Source organism: Lasiosphaeria miniovina (assembly GCF_030549165.1).
Source record: "Lasiosphaeria miniovina strain SMH2392-1A chromosome Unknown B0T26scaffold_7, whole genome shotgun sequence".
Lineage (NCBI taxonomy): Eukaryota > Fungi > Ascomycota > Sordariomycetes > Sordariales > Lasiosphaeriaceae > Lasiosphaeria > Lasiosphaeria miniovina.
The window spans coordinates 1,714,847-1,732,772 of NW_026848226.1; the positions used below are offsets into that span (position 1 = coordinate 1,714,847).

General features: G+C 55.9%; 4 protein-coding genes across 4 annotated transcripts; 2 read left to right on the plus strand and 2 right to left on the minus strand.

The window, feature by feature from the left end:
* Positions 1-283: 283 nt before the first annotated feature.
* B0T26DRAFT_755897 (kinase-like domain-containing protein) lies at positions 284-2,747 on the plus strand (the record flags this gene model as incomplete). Its single annotated transcript, XM_060446024.1, has 2 exons — positions 284-454; positions 513-2,747. The coding sequence occupies 2 exons, from the start codon at positions 284-286 to the stop codon at positions 2,745-2,747; spliced, it is 2,406 nt and encodes an 801-aa protein (XP_060291489.1).
* A 3,037-nt stretch (positions 2,748-5,784) lies between these two features.
* On the plus strand, positions 5,785-8,042 carry B0T26DRAFT_755898 (uncharacterized protein; the record flags this gene model as incomplete). Its single annotated transcript, XM_060446025.1, has 5 exons — positions 5,785-6,017; positions 6,088-6,687; positions 6,762-7,013; positions 7,111-7,639; positions 7,710-8,042. The coding sequence occupies 5 exons, from the start codon at positions 5,785-5,787 to the stop codon at positions 8,040-8,042; spliced, it is 1,947 nt and encodes a 648-aa protein (XP_060291490.1).
* Positions 8,043-8,888: 846 nt separating this feature from the next.
* B0T26DRAFT_655158 (Rgp1-domain-containing protein) lies at positions 8,889-11,849 on the minus strand (the record flags this gene model as incomplete). Its single annotated transcript, XM_060438604.1, has 3 exons — positions 8,889-10,842; positions 11,168-11,252; positions 11,381-11,849. The coding sequence occupies 3 exons, from the start codon at positions 11,847-11,849 to the stop codon at positions 8,889-8,891; spliced, it is 2,508 nt and encodes an 835-aa protein (XP_060291491.1).
* Positions 11,850-12,255: 406 nt separating this feature from the next.
* B0T26DRAFT_452349 (IKI3 family-domain-containing protein) lies at positions 12,256-17,265 on the minus strand. The gene is made up of 5 exons (XM_060435109.1): positions 16,802-17,265; positions 15,698-16,686; positions 14,846-15,631; positions 14,449-14,791; positions 12,256-14,390 (listed from the first exon to the last, which is right to left on the minus strand). The coding sequence occupies exons 1-5, from the start codon at positions 16,972-16,974 to the stop codon at positions 12,677-12,679; spliced, it is 4,005 nt and encodes a 1,334-aa protein (XP_060291492.1). The 5' UTR covers positions 16,975-17,265; the 3' UTR covers positions 12,256-12,676.
* Between the last annotated feature and the right edge of the window lie 661 nt (positions 17,266-17,926).

Genomic DNA, 17,926 nt, shown 5'->3' on the forward strand with positions numbered 1-17,926 from the left:
TACGACTCCCGCCCAAACTAACACAAACGCAACCGTAACCGCAACCGCAATAGGCCGACACACACCGACGCTGCTGCTAACGCATTCGCTCTTCTGCATGCCCCGGTAACTGCGCGTAGCTCTTCCACAGAGCTCGACTCAGGAACCAAAGCCTCTTAGCTTGCGCTTGTCCTTTGGGCAAAGGGGTGAGCGTTGACGAGCTTCGGCGACGGCCCTGTTCCCACGGGACTCGGAAAGTGACTTGCGGCTGGACTCTCACGAACGGGCCTGATTGATTTACGCCATGACCGTCACCCATGACTTGACCCATCGGGGGTCTACCCAAGGAATAAACGGGATGGCCCTCGAGGACCGATTCGAGGTCTTGAAGGAGATTGGAGATGGCAGCTTCGGCAGCGTGGTCTTAGCCAGAGTGCGAAGCGCAGGTGCCAACGTTGCCCGTCGCGGCACTGTGGTATGTCTTTCGGTCCCCCTTTCCTTCTGGGCTGTCCTGACACAAGCATCGCTATTAGATTGCTATCAAGACGATGAAGAAGACGTTTGAGTCCTTCACGCCCTGCATGGAACTGAGGGAGGTCGTCTTCCTCAGGACATTGCCTACCCACGCCCATCTTGTTCCCGCCCTTGACATTTTCCTTGACCCCTTCACCAAGAAGCTACACATCTGTATGGAATATATGGAGGGAAATCTCTACCAACTAATGAAGGCGAGAGATCATAAATGCCTCGACAACGCAAGCGTCAAGAGCATCTTGTTCCAGATTATGCAAGGTCTCGAACACATACATGCTCACAATTTCTTCCACCGAGATATCAAGCCAGAAAACATTCTTGTATCAACATCATCTCACCAGGACTATGCAAACTCTTTTAGACGATATTCCGCCATGGTGACACCCCCGTCAACTCCCCCGGCATACACAGTTAAGATCGCCGACTTTGGCTTGGCGCGCGAAACGCATTCGAAGCTACCTTACACCACCTATGTTTCTACACGGTGGTATCGCGCCCCAGAGGTATTACTACGCGCAGGCGAGTACTCGGCCCCGGTGGATATCTGGGCCATCGGCGCAATGGCTGTTGAGGTCGCTACCCTTAAGCCGCTTTTCCCTGGTGGAAACGAGGTCGACCAGGTTTGGAGAGTCTGCGAGATCATGGGAAGCCCGGGGAATTGGTATAACAAAGCGGGTGCCCGTGTCGGCGGCGGTGATTGGAGAGAAGGAACCCGCCTCGCCGGCAAGCTTGGGTTTTCTTTCCCCAAGATGGCGCCTCATGCCATGGACACAATCCTCCAAGCGCCACAATGGCCGGCATCATTGGGCCAATTTGTGACCTGGTGTCTGATGTGGGATCCTAAAAACCGGCCAACGTCCACCCAGGCGCTCGCTCACGAGTACTTTACCGATGCCGTTGATCCCCTACGACCCAAGTCATCGGCGTCCCGAATTTTAGGACGGAAGCAGTCGGATCTCAGCCGAGGCAAGGACTCGGCTGCGTCCACTCCGACCTCTTCAAAACCCTCCTGGTTTAGGAAATCCTTAATCGGGCGCTCAGAGAGTACGGAAATTGTCGTGACACCGCAACCTAGTGTCAAGGAGAACATTGCCCCTCGACCTTCACCAGTACAAGCTGCTTCGGAGGCGGCGGCGGCGGCGGCGGCGGCAGCGGCAGCGGCAGCAGTACCTAAAGTCAAGCCGGCTGCTAGCAAAAGAACGACATGGACTAATGGTCCATCAAACGTCGCGCCAATGCCGATACTTCCCACCATACGGCCCATCTCTCCGTTGTCCGATGCTGTGACCGCGCAGGCTAGCAACAGGACACCCGCGTACAACGATGCTTACGTGATTGGGACGCAGAGGAGTACTCAAGCCGAGGAGAAGTCGAAGAAGATTGGCCGCCAGCTGTCGGTTGCTTCGAGTACAAATCACTACGCTGAGCTTCATAGGCAACAAGCTGAGCGGGCTTTGAATGGCAACTCTGGTCTTGCATCACCGCCAAGTGGGCAAAAGGAGAGCTTCTTCTCGCATCTACGGAAACGAGCGAGAAGATTCTCTGGGCGACATCAGACACCGATTTCGCCGACCCCCGATGATATCGAGGCGCAGGCTGGCTGCGGGCCGTGGGCAAGCAACAGGTCATCAATGATTATTGACAACCAGTTCCCGGCTCCTGCACCCAAGGACACATATGACTCCTTGGACAAGACACTGCGAGACATTCCGCATGTCACACATGTCACGGAAATTGCCCCTGCCCCGCCGATTCACCAATCGTCATCGCCAAGTAGCAATCTCAAACGCCACCATTCGCTACCGCACCATCAGCCACGATCCGTGGATAACCTCCTTGGCGCGGCTCGGGGGGGAGGCCCGATATCTAGCCGGACCCGGAGAGCACAGGCGACGCAAGGCGTTCACCAATACGATGCTCCAGACGAAGAAGATGAGCTGCTAGACGAAGTCCTCACGTCGACCCGCCGTGTGATGAAGCGCCTCGAACGAGATCCCAGAACTCTGAGGCAATCTGCCAGCAATCTTGGGCTGTCAAATCCGTACCCGACGCCGTCGCCGTCTGCTAGCGGTCATGCTGTGCTCTTTAGCGATGGACAAGAGGCAGTCACCCCCAAGCCTCTGGACCTCCACAAGAAGACTTCGGCTTATAAGTGGCCCACACCTCCGTATGACGAAAGCGACTGGGCAGCCTCAGCATCAGCAAGCATCTGGGCGGCTGGGAACCGTTTCTGATTGACGTTGCCTGCAGTTTTTTCGTTCTGCTTGCAAAAAAAAAGTCCTATATGGCTGGTTACCATGGAATGGAGTTTGGGTTTGCTTTCTGGAAGGCATGGCGGTTATCATCACTCTTTTTCGACTGGATTTTCTTTCTCAACGGGACTCGACGGCAGACGCAGTCTCCGATTCTTCGCAAACACACGCTTTTCAGCCGTGAATTCGTACCAGACGCCTTTTTTTCTCTTGTCGTTTTCACAATACCCCTTCTAGTTTTTTTGCCCTTTACTCGAGCAAGGGTTTAATATCGTTGCGTGGTTTGCCATTTAAATACCCCCCCCCCCCCCCTATATAGATTGGAGGGCTGATTTTATCAGCCGCCGTCGCGATCAGCGCGGAGTCGAGTTCAGTATCAGACGGATTTCCTTTGTCACAGAACCTATTGGAGTTTTATGTTATATTCCGCCATTTTTTCCCTTGCCTGACATAGTACCTCCTTATTGGATACAACTCTCGAGATCGCGGCGCCGATCGTGTTTCTTTTATGTTTTATCCTTTATTGTCCCCGTCCGGGACTCCCTTAGTCTCGAAATAGCGGGTAGTTGGCTTTATGTTATATCTTTCCCTCTCCATTCACTTGTAAGGCTTCGGATGGTAGGGGTTTTAGAGGAAGCTTGGAACTTGCAAGGTGGATTGATCTTGATCTGTACAAAGTGGAAACTCAAAGGCAAATGTACTTTTTCATGCCTTTGAGGTCGGCAGTGGCCATATACGAAGCCAGTTTTGTGGGAGAAATCGGCAGTGTAGAAATCAAGACAGAGTGTATGAAACTTTTCGACTCTCTTCTGTTCTGTTATATCGTTCTTCCACTGCTTGCGACATTTTCCACAACTGTATCGTGTCTGACTGGATACTATCACTCTTCCTCTCAATGTTGAATCTGCGAGGGCAGAATAGATGCCTTAACGTTTTTTGCTCTTTTACTTCTTTGGACATCTTCCTGACAATCAACTTATCATGCAGAATTGACGCAGGTAAAAAGCTAAAATGTAGTTGATGATTGCCTGGCCTCAAAAGGCGGTCTCGCGGGCTCGAGAGCTATGAGATACCCGCTGTCTCTTGGTAAGCCGTTAAGACGGCGGTTAAGGTGCGATGTAGGTGCATACAGTACAGGTTAGGCCAGTTTGGTCAAGCAGGTCAGGTAGCCGCATAGAACGCAGATACTTTTTCTGGGCTACCTATCTTTGTGGTCCATGTGCAGCAAAGCAGCATTGCCGTCTGCCTGCGTTGGAGTGTCAAACTTTGTTAGGTCCGTAGGTACGTAATATGGAAAAGTTGGGACGAGCGAGTCCATGGCTACGGAGGATGCTTGGCAAAATAAGGTACACGTACCCTCGTATTGACAGGCGGGTACCCCTCATCCCCACGATATATTGAGCATCACGTGAGACTGTAGAGCGATGAGAGCAAATGGGAAATACAGAATACTGGAATCGGAGTGAGTCAAGCTGGGGCTGAATGAATATTGAGAATGGAAGCTGCGCGCCTGCGTGCCTGTCTGTGTGGTGTGCCTGCCCCTCTTAGAAGAGCCCCCGCAAATACGCACGTGGAGAGACAGAGAAGGAGATACGGAGCTGCCTTAAAAGAGAGGAAAAGAGGGGTTCTGGGCCTAAAGCCGTGGCAGGTAACCTACCGTTAGACCTGGCCGTCTGCCAAGCGGGCAACCCGCTCTTGGTCAATATGCGCGTCTAAAAAAACGATGGAAGAGAGAGAGCTGAGAGAATACACACACAACCAACCTACCTTACCTTCCGAGTCTACCTAGGCAGGCAGCAGCATTCGGGACAGCATCATTCGACAACCACCAACACGTCGGCCCCAAAAACGACTCGCACCACAAGTTACAAACCTGCTTACGGCTTGCGTAACCCGTTGCACTCTTGCGCTGAAAGTTGCGGCAAGTAGTTCCTTCCCTCCGAATAGAGGTACAGTACAGTACGGTACATATTACTCCGTACTTCAGGTACATTCGCTACCTAGGTTGCTACTACTGCATTGAACGGCAGTCAGTGGACAGTCACTCTCCCACTCACACACACACCAGCACCGTCGGTGTCGGTGTCTCTGTCGCCGTCGCCGTCGCTCCCCCAGCAAACTCTCTCTCTCTCTTCACTGGGCCTCAGCTGCCACAGCAGCTCGGATCGGAAAACGGTCGATCGGTCGGACGGTAGATCAGTCGGGTTCTCCGTGCTTCCTTCGAGTCCCCCGTTGTACCCACCCTTCCTAGGCTCGCTTTAAGGCGAGGTGCTGCATGCCTTACTTAAACCTTTATACCTTGTTTCTTATTGCTTATTTCCTATTACTCATCGCTCCAACTCACTCCCTCGGTGTGGGGAGTGTTGCAACTTGATCCTAAAAGCCACGGCTAAGGCTAGATATTCTGTCGTTGTCCTTGTCGTTGTCGTTCAGTCGGAGAGATATACAGTGATCAGGGAGTGTTGTGATATTGATCTTGTCTAACTGACTTTTGATAACTTTTGGTTTCTCCTTTTGTCCTTTTCGTCCTTTTCTGTCTTTATTGTTGCCTGTTGTTTCTTATTATCATTGTTGCTGCTGCTGCTGATCCCAAGTCATTAGGTCTTGTCGACGTGCACACGCTAACACGCGGCTCTGCTAGGAACTGTTTTGGGTGTCGCGTGAGTCTTGTCTTAACGGGGCAAGGTGTTTGTTTGTTAGTTTTGGGGGGTTTGTGATTACCTTGCACATTTCTTATATTATTCCTGCCTGCCTGTTTTGTCTGGCTGCCGCGTACGGCGCAAACTGTCGTCATCCCGCCTGGCTCTGTTTATCCTTTCTCGTTTCTCTCTTGTTTCTTTCCTTTTCTTCTTTTCTGTCTTCTTCCCACGCTAGCCCTGCTTCGTTGTTGGCCGTGGATGCCGGGGCATGAGAGAGACTAAAGAGGGACGGGATAGTTCGCGAACGCGGGGCCTACCACCTACGTCGTATATATACATCACTCACGCCTTCGCCGTCGACAGGCATTAATACCCACATCATGAACATCAACCTACCTCTGCACCAGGTGTCGCCAAGCAGGAGGAACCGCGATAGCAGGAACTACTTCACCAGCACCAGCGTCTCGACCGTCAATGCCAACCCCAACGCCACGCAGGCTCCTCCCCCCTTTACCGAAGCCATCAACGGCCCCGTCAGGGAGCCCGCCAGAGATATAGCCCCCGCCAGTGACCGCCTCATAGTTGGCGTTGACTTTGGAACGACATTCTCGGGGTGAGTCTTGGCCTAGCCCCTGTCTCTGTCTCTCTTTTAGCTAACAACTCGCCGTCTGTGCCATGCGTAGTGTGGCTGCCGTGTACACCTCGACACCAGATGATATCGAGATCATCAAGACTTGGCCGGGCGGGAACGGCATCACCTCGGACAAGGTCCCCACCGAGATCTCATACGACCGACCCACCAGCTCGCCGCCCGGCACGGCTCCCACGGTGAAATGGGGTTTCCAGTTCAAGCCCGAGGAGTCGCGGCTCCGATGTATCAAGCTGTTTCTCGACCGCTCCCAGAAGCTGCCCTTCTACGTCAGCCCCCTGGAGACAGCCGCCCAGCTCAGGCAGTTCAACAAGACCGTCATTGACGCTGTGAGCGACTATCTGACGCAGATATACAAGCACACCATGGACACGCTGACGCGCCGCTACGGCGAGTCCTTCATGGCCTCCACAAAGGTAGACTTTGTCCTGACATGTCCCGCCGTCTGGTCCGATGCCGCCAAGAACACCACATTGCAGGCTGCTGAGCGCGCCGGCATGGGCGCAAAGTCGCAGATCCAGATGATCAGCGAGCCCGAGGCCGCCGCTGTCTACACCCTCAAGGCCATCCAGCCGAACCACTTGAAGGTCGGCGACAACTTTATCGTCTGCGACGGCGGTGGAGGTACCGTCGAGTGAGTCTTGATCAGCCGCCGAGTCTTGACTATGGGGAGGCGGACTGCTGACTAGAGAATGAGCAATAATCTAGTCTGATCGCCTACAAGATTGTGTCGCTAAGGCCCATCCGCGTCGAGGAATCCGCCGTCGGCACTGGCGGCCTTTGCGGAAGTGCATTCCTCAACTACAGGTTCGAGGAGCACGTCAAGAACCGGCTTGGCCAGACCAGATTCGACGAGATGAAGGCCAAGAAGGGCAAGACGTGGCAGATGGGTTTGCGGTATTTTGAAGAGTTTGTGAAGCGGAACTTCAACGAGGACGAACACCAAGAAGTCAATGTCCCGTAAGTGCTCTTGGCCCCGAATATTTATTCCCTGAAACATTTCATCCGTGTCTGGCAGTATATATAAATATTGGCTAACACTCAGCTTGGCGCGCAGATTTCCCGGCCTCGCAGACGACGAAGAAGTCGGGCTGGACTCTGGGTTCCTCGTCATGTCGGCGGACCAGATCAAAGACATCTTTGAACCCGTGGTCAAGGAGGTTTGCGATCTCGTTCAGGGGCAGGTGGAGACCCTTCGAGCCAAGGGTGGCGTCGTATCGGGAATCATTTTGGTCGGTGGCTTCGGGCAGAGCGACTACCTGTACCGGCGACTTAAGAGCCACTTTGCCAGCGCGGCGCCGCCGCCCTACACGGAGCGGCCGACGCACTCGAGCGCCTCGCTCGTGCAGGACCACGGCAACGTCGAGGTCATGCAGCCCGTCTACGCGTGGACAGCCGTCGTCCGTGGTGCCGTCCTCCGCGGCCTCGAGGGCAACATGGTCATCTCGCGCAAGGCCCGCATGCACTACGGTACCTCATACGCCACCGTCTACGACGAGGAGAAGCACTCGGTCAGCGAGCGCTACTGGTCGCCGCTGTGGGAACGGTGGATGGTCTCGGACCGCATGCAGTGGCACATTGCCAAGGTGAGTGATTCTGTCTTCCCCTATTTTTGTCTTTTGAGTAGTGTTCTAATGAAAGGGTGAACAAAAACAGGGTGAGGCTCTCTCCCCCTTGAGCCCTATCGCCTTCCACTACACGCGCAATTTCCGGCCCGGCCAATCACTCATTGTCACCGACGACCTCATCGCTTGTGAGTCCGACGAACCCCCCAAGGCCTACACGCGCGACCTCGTCCACGTGTGCACCCTCACCACCGACCTCAACGCCGTGCCCGCCGCCCTCTTCACCCGCCTCACCACAACACGCGGCGTCGAGTTTGACAATCTCGACTTCACCCTCGAGATGATTGTCGACAGCGCCGGTCTGGGATTTGAGCTCAAGGTCGACGGCGTGCGCTACGGCCGTGTGGATGCAGACTTTCACTGAGGCTGGTTTCTATAATGGGGTGACAAATGGGCGACTCACCTACTGGGTATTTTCCTGTATTCTTGGGAGTGGTCAAGGTATTCATACTCATATATATCACATTTGAAGTTTTGACAATCTCCGTTTTCATTTCGAGCGGAGCAGGGGCCGAGGGCCGGTTGGGTTGGATGGTACGTACGTACGCAGTATTTGAAAAGATGGGCACAGACATAGGTATATACTGAGGCAAGGTTAGGGTGGGGCGGTGACCATTGACATCTGAAATGGATGGAAATGAAGGGATGAGGAACTGAATCAAAGATGAATGGATGGACAGGACCCTCACGTTTGGCTTTTGACGTGGTGCGAGGGGCGGTGTGGTTGGTATTTAGCGAGGCGATTGGTCGTTTCATGAAGATGAAGGCGTGGAAACCCCCTCCTCTCTCTCTCTCTCTCTCTGTCTGTCTGTCTCCATTCATCTCCATGCCTGTCTGCTTGTATTGTGACAGAAGTTTTGTTTGTGTAATAACCCGGCGACCAACCACCATATCTCTATCCCGAGCATGGTTTTGGCTTTATTCGTATCAAAAGCCTAGAAACGGGTCTAAAGATGTCAACAAAGGTATCCATCCAGCGGTAGGGACAGACAGACAGACAGACACGGGTTCAAATAGCATAATATATTCAAACTCCCACATAAACATGCTCTGTGTGTCGTCTACCACTGCCGTTGGCAACTAATTTCTCACAATGCGCTCGCTGTTTTGCTTTCTCTAATAACCACCGCCCCTCCCAATTTAGATGAGAGATTTTCAAAAGATAGATAAATCAACAAGGACCAAAAAGGAAACAGGAAAAAAATTATTATCATACAGCCAAGCCCTCCTCCTGAGCCTCGTCCTTCTCTAGCCGCTCTAGGCCCGTCGTGCACACGGCGCCGTAGACGCGCAGCGGAACCGCCACCTCGAAGCTCTCGCACGTCAGGTTCTCGGCCGCGACGAGGACAAGGCCGCCGCGGTCGTCGCGGGAAATTTCTTCGAGCAGCGGGTGGACAGGGCCGCTGTTGCCGGCGACCGCGACGAGGCGGCGCTTGTTGCTTCTGTGGTGGCGTCGATGATGGCGGGTCCTCTGGACTGTCTTCTCGCTGCCGTTGTCGTCGGCGCCACCCTCGCCGCTGCCGTCTTCATCCTCGTCACCGTCGTCGTCGACGTCGTCGTTTTCTTCTTCGTCGTCTTCCTCGACATCCTCGTCGTCCTCTTCAATGTCCTCAATGTCGCCGCGCTCGACGTCGTGAGTGGGCACGACGAACTCGAGCCGGATCTTCCACTCGAGACAGACGCCGCTCGTGACAAACTCGGGCGTGGCCGACACGGGGATGGTGGGGTTGAAGACGATGCGGCGCGCGTACAGGGTGGCCTCGCTGGCCGTGACCCAGACCTTGCGCGTGACGCGGTGGATGCTGGCGTCGGACCGTAGGGCGAGGCTGGGGTCGACGCGCTCGGCCGACTCGAGCGCCGAGTGCACGGCGTAGCAGGGGATGTCGGCGCCCGAGAAGTCGATGGCCATGTTGATGACCTCGCCGAGGCGGTAGGCCGGGCGCGCCAGCATGACGATACCGACGCGGCGCCCGTTGCGCGCAATCTCGAAGCGGTTGGCGCTCTGCTGGCCGGCGCCCGTCATGTTGGCGCGCATAATGGCCAGGTCGATGGCATCCTTGGCGCTGGTCGTCACCATTCCGCCGGGGAACCCGTCATCCGTGGACGAGTACATCGACGCTCGCCGAGACGTGGGCATGGCACTGGGGCTCAGCAGGCCGGCAGCGCTTTCCTGGGGTCTGGCGAGCAGCTCGTCAACGTACGCGAGGAACGATTTCATGGTGGATGAACCGATTGGGCCCAGCCTATTATTATTATTCTGCAGCGAGCCATCCAGGCGAGAACTGTCCTTCTCTTTGTCCAAGCTCTGGACCCGAGCTTGGTCCCGTAGGATGATGTAGGGAGACATTAGATCGTGGCCGAGAATCTCTCCGTAGCTGTTGACGCTGCCCAGCACCCGAAAAGGTATGTCGACAGACCTGACCTGCTGCTCCTTGGCACCCCCCGGCCGCTGCGTGCCAATCACCAGACTGTAGGAAATCTTGATAGCTTTTCCGCGGTGTGTCGGTGGCAGGCCTTTGGGTAAGCGGAACGAGTACTCAAAGGCCTTGCTCTCGCCCGGCCTTAGCTGTAGATCGACAAATAATATGGACTGCGGCGTTGAAAGCAGTGGTATCGACTTTGAGCTTGCGATACCGCGCATCTCCTTGATGCTGCTAAGTTCGCCGCTGCCCAGTAGCTCGCCAATGGAGCTGGTGAAGTTGCCCCATCCAAACCCCCTCAGCAAGCCGCTATCTCGCTTCGACGTGTCCACGCCGATGACACCGCCTCCCTGGCCGCCAACGACGGCCTTCCGCTTGACCTGCTCAAAGGGCCCTTGGTTGACGAGGGAGCCGTCGAGGGAGAAGGTCCCCTGCAGTTGGGCGTAGCCCATCATCAGAGCCTCGGGTAACCTTACGGAGCCGGGCGCGAGACTGGACGTCCGCCTGTTGTGAGGCTGGCGGCCATGGGTCCGCAGAGGCTGCTGGGTCACGTACTCGGACGCCAGCGTCTCGGATGAATTGTTGCTGAGCGAATAGAACTCGCCACTGCTCCTCGGCGTGCCTGCTATGCTCGTCGTCGAGAGGACTCGTGCTGATGGGCCGACGCCGTGCTCGTTGATGGTCGGCACGGGCTCTCTGGGCCGCGCCGGGAGGGTAGTCGCATCGCCAGTCGAGTATGTGGGGCTGCCCAGAAGGTCTTCTGCCCCCGGGGCTGGCGGGACTCCCCCCGGTCCCGGCCACGAGGGTGCCTGCGTGAAGGGGAACCTAAATCCAGACATGACGGCGTCCGGCGTGGTGGTCGGGGATGATTGCGAGTACCCAATGCTGGGGGTGGCTGGCACCGTAGAGGCACCCGAGGGACGGCCATTGGACATGCTCCTGTCGGGGGGGAAGGAAGACTGGAAGAGGGGCGAGGACTGGGAGTTGGGGAGCCTCGAGGGGTGTGTAGCTGTGTCACGGGAGTCAGACTGCACGCCCTGCCCCTCGGGCGGTCCGGGACTCGACTTACCGGAACGAGGCCCGTTGAGATAGGAACCACGGGGGACAATCTGCAGGCTGGACGCGCGGGCATGCCCCCGTGCTGGCCGTTGGGGCTTGACGGATGGGGCGGTGTTGTTGTTGCCGCTCTGTGCGTGATCGTGAGCATCGTCAACGGTGCCCACGGAGCCAATCGAGACTATGGACACCGACCGCTTGTGGCTGTGGCCATTGCGCGGGGGACGGGGGCCGGCAGCGGACGATGACCAGGGTATGGACCCGGCACGGGAACGGGAGGCGGCAGCGGCAGCGGCAGTGGAAGCGGCAGCGGAAGCCGACGCGGAAGCACCAGATGGGACCGTCAGGGACAGGGTAGATCGGTGGCCGCGGACGGATGGTGGCGGGGCGAGGCCGTGATGGGCGGCGCCATTAGGCTTTGTTCGGGCTTGTGCGGCAGGATGGAGGGGGGACGACTGGCGCGGCGGGCGCTCGCCGCTGGGGTGCCTCGGCTGCTGGGCAAAGGACTTTTGGGGCGCATGGGAGGTGGGCAGCGGCGGCAACTGCGACTGCGACTGCGACGAAGAGGGCGGGCTCGGGACGCGGGCGACGTTCTTGAAGACAATGGTGCATTTGACCTCGTCGCCGGCAAAGACAACCTGCTCCTCCCAGCGCACATAGACACGCACATTGCTTTTGGAGCCGTCGGACGACATGGCCGCAGCCATCCCAGCCATGTGATGTATATGTGATGTATTTCTGTCCGAGGCAGCAGCGTTGGATGGCGGGCGGTGGTTATTGCCGGAGCTCGGCTCGGTGGCCGACAGCGCGATGATGGAGAGCAGCGAGGTGCAGACGGGGACGGGGAATGGGATGTTGTCGGTGATGGTGTCGGCGGTCGAGAAGTATCGACCAAGTGGTTAAACCGCCTGCAGCATCGCTGTTGAGCAGCATCTTGCGGTCCCAGCAGCAATGAATGCAGATAGACAGGTTGCAGATTGCAGCATGCAGCAACCAGCAAGTACCACGTCGTTGGAGTCGCTCGTCAGGTCGAAGTTGCCTGCCGTCCGTTTCCCAGCGAGGCCGTCGGTGGGATGCAGTCACCGATCCAGTACCGCACTATATAATCCATGCTACCCCAACAAAGCAGCCAGTAGCAGGGACCCTTGCCAGCTGGCAGCTTAACTCAGCGTTCCTTATGTCTGACCCTAACCCTGGCGAGTTGATTTTCCCCCCTTTTACTTGGTCTGCCTCTTCCACTCGGGAGAAGTAATGTCTACAGACCTACCAAAGTATACGGATTACACGGAGTGCATGCCTCGAGCGACGAAAACAGTGTTAGTACTAGACAGGACATGTCCACTCAAATTCACCTTAGTATACTAAACCGAACAACCCCAATCGATATACCGACCTGCCCTGATCACACACACATCCTCCTCTTCGCTGCCCCCCAGCCAAGATACAAACCAAAAAAATAAAAAGCAGCCGGCCCATAATGCCTATGCTCCTGCCCATGCCTTTCCCTTATGCATTCCCCATTTTATTTACTTCCACCAAGCAGCACCAGCCTGGCCAAGTCGCTCACGACAGGCGGCTGCTGGCGCGTCTTGGCCGCCTCTAAGCTTTCATGGAAGACAGCCTGCCCGCCCGTCGGCCGATAACCTGCCGCCGCCTCATGTGCGCCGCCATCTCCTGTGGCAACGGCATCACCAGCCGGCTGGCCGTCGCCGGGACCATCTTGCTGCTGTTCCTGCTGTTGCCATACCTCCTTGACAGCGAGCCTGCATGCGTCGACGACCTGGGCCACGAGATCCTCGACAGTCCTGGCGCGCTCGGCCATGTTACGACGCGCGAGACCAAACACGAGGCGCTCTACCTCTGCCTTGGAGGCCTCGACGCGCTCGACCAGCCGCCGGACACTGTTGACGAGGTACTCCTCCTCGTACACGGTGCCCTTGCGGCCGCGGGCGCGCTTCTTCTCCTCGCGCTTGCGGTTCTTGCTCGTGGCCCGCGACACATTGCTGCCCACCGTGCCCACGCTACCGCCTTTGCCCGTATAGCGAGTGAAAAGACTGACGCCAGTGCTCATGCGGGAGCTCGCCGCGACCGACACGTCGTCGGGGATGTCCATGCCGTCGCGGCTATAGGGATTCTCGCCCTCGTAGAACGACAGCGGGTCCTCGCGGGCCTTCTTGCGCAGCTCCGCAATCCGCGGCACCTGCGCCTTCAGCTGCGCCTTGCAGTCAGCCAGAAACTCGGTGCTGCTCGAGAAGGCTTCGGCGAGTCCCGTATCAACAGCGCTCTCGAGCAAGTCTGCGCGTTTGTGCAGCGCAACGAGGCGCAAGGCATCCGCGAACAGATAGCCTTTGCCGAGGAACTGGATCGCTGTCTCGATAGAGGCCAGATACTCGACGTGAATGGCGGCTGCTGCCGCGTAGTCCTTGGACTCGCGGAGGGCATCCGCAAGATCGCTAGCAATCTCCTGCAACTTCTCGCTTGAAATTGGCGGCTCCTGCTGCTGCGCAACGTAGAGACACTCGCGCCAGCACGCTGCACCGCCCTTGAGATAGCACTCCGTGGCGTCTGCAAAGTTTCCAAGAGACTCGTATGCCAAGCCGGCTTCCCTAAATAGGGATGTCGATTTCAGGTATGCAGCATAGAGATCAATAAGGGCTATATGGTGCTGCTCCTCGAGACGGTAGAGCCCGAGGGCATATTGGTAGAGCTTGTGCTTCACCACGTAGTTCTGGACGTCCTCGAAGTTTCCAAGCGCTTTGAGATGGCCAAGCGCCTTCTCTCCGTAGCCTAGCTTGTCGTCAATCGTAAACTGGCGCTTCAGTTTCGACATTTTGTGGAGGCCCTGGATGAAGGGGAGGTATTCACGCGGATCCCGCTGGGATTGCTGAGCGACTAGGAGTGTGAGATCGAGGTTATAGAGACCCAGGGCGTGATCAAAGAGTTTGTTGACGTCAACCAAAAAGCAAATATGCTCGACTGCACGCTCTGCCAACGCCTCGTCTTCTCGCATGAGGTCGGCAACGACCAGAAGACCATCCTCAAGTGCTGGTGGGCTTTTGCAAACATGGGCTGTAATGATGTTCTGCAGGTTGGCGTTCTTCTGAGTGCGAAGCCTCTGCAAAACAGCATCACAGACGGTATTGACTTTTCCAGGAGCCTGAATTTCCGAGTCGGGTAGTGCTTGGCCAGCTGCAGGCTTTGTGTCTCTATACATGGTCTTGGAGACATCCTCCTCCCTATTTCATACATTAGCAATGCGTTCCTTCATCGTGTTCAGACAGTAGTAGGACATACTTCAGTGTAGACAGGAACAAGTCGATATTGGCAGTCTCCTTCACCTGGTCGAGGAATAGGCCAACATTAATGAGAAATTGCGCCGGCCGATGGTCGTAAAGAATGTTCATATCCACGCGTTGTGTGCGACACGTCGTAAAGGCGGCACCATATTCCTTCTGCTCGATTAGCTGCCTAATGCCTGCCACCACCATTGCACGTGGGAAAATAGTCTCCAGATTTCCCCGCGGCATTTGAAGAACCATGCTCATGTTGGCGGGCATGGCTGTCACGAGTCTGGCACCCCGTTCAATGCTTCGGCAACGCTCGTCGTTCTCGGGGTCATCCTGGGGAACATCGAGGTCTTGAAAAATGATTAGTACTTTGCTCATAATAATTCACGTGGGATGGCACCAACCTTTAGGACTAGCAAGATGGACAAACTTGACGAGGTGATTGCTCGTAGTGAAGATGAGATGGCTCCCTGTGACGATAAAGGACGTGCAGTTCTTGGCTAGCTGCCGCGAGTTGGCATAGAGATGCCCGTTCCTTGACAGTCCAAAGCCCAACAATTTCCCGTCATGCGTAACGAAGCTGGCCCAGGGTAAAAGGGTAGGAAATCCGATGGGAAGATTGACATGTTCCCCACCAGAAACGAGACTTAGCCTCCCTTGACGATCCTGGGCAACAATGCCGTCAGGAGAGGAATTGTCTGGCGAGGTTATTGTAGAAATAAGCCCTGCAGGTGTTTCCGACCACTTGTTTTCTTGGCTAGATGCGCCAACGTGGTACGAGATTAAATCGACGTCTTCTGCCATCCGTAGAACCTGCACCTCTTGCGGCCCCGCAAACTCAACCTGAAGGAAAGATTCCTCGTAGAATTCAGAGTCTAATATCGGGAAAACGGCCTTTTCTTGTAGTTTTGGACAAGAAAGACGGGCAGCGTTTGCCTCGAGACCATAAATATTGACTCCTAGCCGGTGCAATACAGCCATGGCAAATCCGTCTTTGGTAAACGCAACGTCAATCACGGGGGACTCGACTTCGAGCTCATACATTGCAATTGGCGGTGGAATGTTGGCCGTTCGAAAAGGTGTGAACTTAATTGTTGGCCCATCGATTACGGCTACTGCCCCATAGTCATTGGGAGCTGCTGTTGGCCCCCTGGAAACGGAGAAAACAAACTCATTCAGGAGCACATTGCCTGAATAATAGTGAGTTTGTGCCTGGTGATAAAAGTTGGTGCAAACGGATGCTGGAAATTGCTTACCTGCAACGGCGGTGGCAAAGAGAAGTGGCTTCTCAGCATGCCAGGAAAACTGCAGAGTCTGCTGCTCCAAGCTCCCATCAACATGGGGCTGGTGCTGCCCACAGTGAACCTCTTGCTTTAGATACCAATGGTAGTTGCCCGTGGTCCATAGCTGGACCCTGTCTCGCATGGTGACAGCAAGGACAGACGAGTCGGAGTTCCACTCGAGCGCAAGATGCTCCATGGCACCGGGCGCATCTTGAGGAGCTCTAAGGGTGAATTGGCCATGCCGAAGGCCGTTCCTCTCGAAAAACACAACGTCGACACGGTCAGGAAGGCGCTGGATGCCGGCCATCAGATTGCCGGCAGGGCGCCAGCTGAGGCTTCCTTCAAGACCATCAACAGGCTCGCTGACACTGTCCAACTCACCATCGCGGTTATAGACACGTATGACTCTCCGCGGTTGTTCCTGGTGCAGGTTTATGGCGACAAATGCGCCGTCCCCTCTCCAGCTAACAGTGCAACGGCCGTCGTCGTTGGGACTGAACAGGCCTTCGTCAACCTTTTCAGGGATGGTGGGATCTCGGAGCGCCTTGGCCTTGGCTCCCCTGCCGTGGAACTGCGTCTCCTTCTTGCCCCATCCGACCGAAACATGCTTGGAGGCCTTGAGGTCATCGGCAGTTACTGCCGTCTCTGTAATGACATCGAAGCTCCGGCTCATAAACACTACCTTGTCGTCACCGGTCACGATGACGAGCAGCTCCTCGTCGGGCGACCACCGGGCAGCGACGATGGACGGTTGGAGGGTGCCTACGATCTCGACATGTGCTCCACTAGGCTCGCCGGCGGTGGCACCGTCTTCGTCCTCGACCACAGTCACAATGTCGCCGCCAGCTAGGATGACGCACGTGGTCAACGTGTCGCTGCAGTGGTGCAAGCTCCTGATGATGTCTACATGGCCATTTTCGGTTGGGCTTGGCGCGTCCCACGAGGCGACGGTTCTCGCCTGGCTGCGGATCCGGTTTGTTTTTTAGGACATGTCGCCCCACGGGGAAAGACGGAGAGGGGAGAGACTAAGAGGAATGGAACACGGGAAAGAACAAAAAGGAGGGCTTGGTAGCTTACAGGCTTGAAGGGGGCGATGCATCTCTCGAAAGCCTGACTAGCTCGATCGAGGCCGCGTCGGCAGTCGGGCCGTAGGTAACTAGTATCTCGTCCCTGGCGGCATCCCAGCATGAGGCGGATATGGCTGAGGGCGCTCTAAAGACGCCATGTCCAATGTTTCGAAGGTTCCGCATCGTTTCTGGGGGGTTGACCTTCCCTTTCTCTGCCGAGTGCTACTAAGGTAAGGAGGCGTCGATCTAGCCTCACATGTGCAAGTGAGCCGATTATGAAATCATAATCCCCTGTTATCCAGTGTAAAACAGAGATGGGCCGACCGATGATGAGTCGGGTGTTTTCGGCGCTCCAAAAAAAGTGGGAAGAATTGGAGGGGGAGAAAAGGAGGACAAGCAGCTAGGGAGAAGACGGGAGGGAAAATGTTACGCAATCGTGCCAAATGCCAAAACTCTTACGCCTCAAATGCTCAGGCAGATGCCTAGGTAGATAGTATTGGCAACAAGAGACGGCGTGGCAGTCTCTACGTCGATGGCGGTTCTGGTTTCTTGATTCTCGATTCCCGATTCAATGTGAAGCCTCAGATGCGGCCTCAAAAACTCTGTTAACTGTTGTTAGTCACAAGTGCTTGCAGGGCGGGCTGCTGTGGCTGGAAGTACTAGGGTACTTTGCCCAAGCCGAGAGTTGCGGGGGCATACGGGGCTTCGGATGCAATCACCCAGCTCGCCAAAGGTCCTCGGTACTTCTAGAGAGGGCCGGAAGCTTTAACTAGTGGCGGTGGCGTTAGCTATAGTGCAAACCAGAGAAGCTTCGATGGCTAGCAAATCACAGGCCGGCCAGCTCCTCGGGATGCGTGTCTGGGCACGACAGGGGTCATCGATGTCGGGTGTGCGTACTGGCTGGAATGCAGGTGCCGCCTGGCCACAAGCACAAGCCACGCCTGCGTCCGCTTACCATCCAGCTTGCCGTCCCAAAAATCACAAGCCCATCATTGACAAGACGATAAAAAAAGGTCTACTACTTAACACCATCCCACACGCATTGCGGCGCCAGCAGTTGACCATTTCCACTTCTACGGAATGTAACGGAGAGGTAGCCGAGCAGTCGGGCAAAAGAAAGAAAGAAAAGCAGACA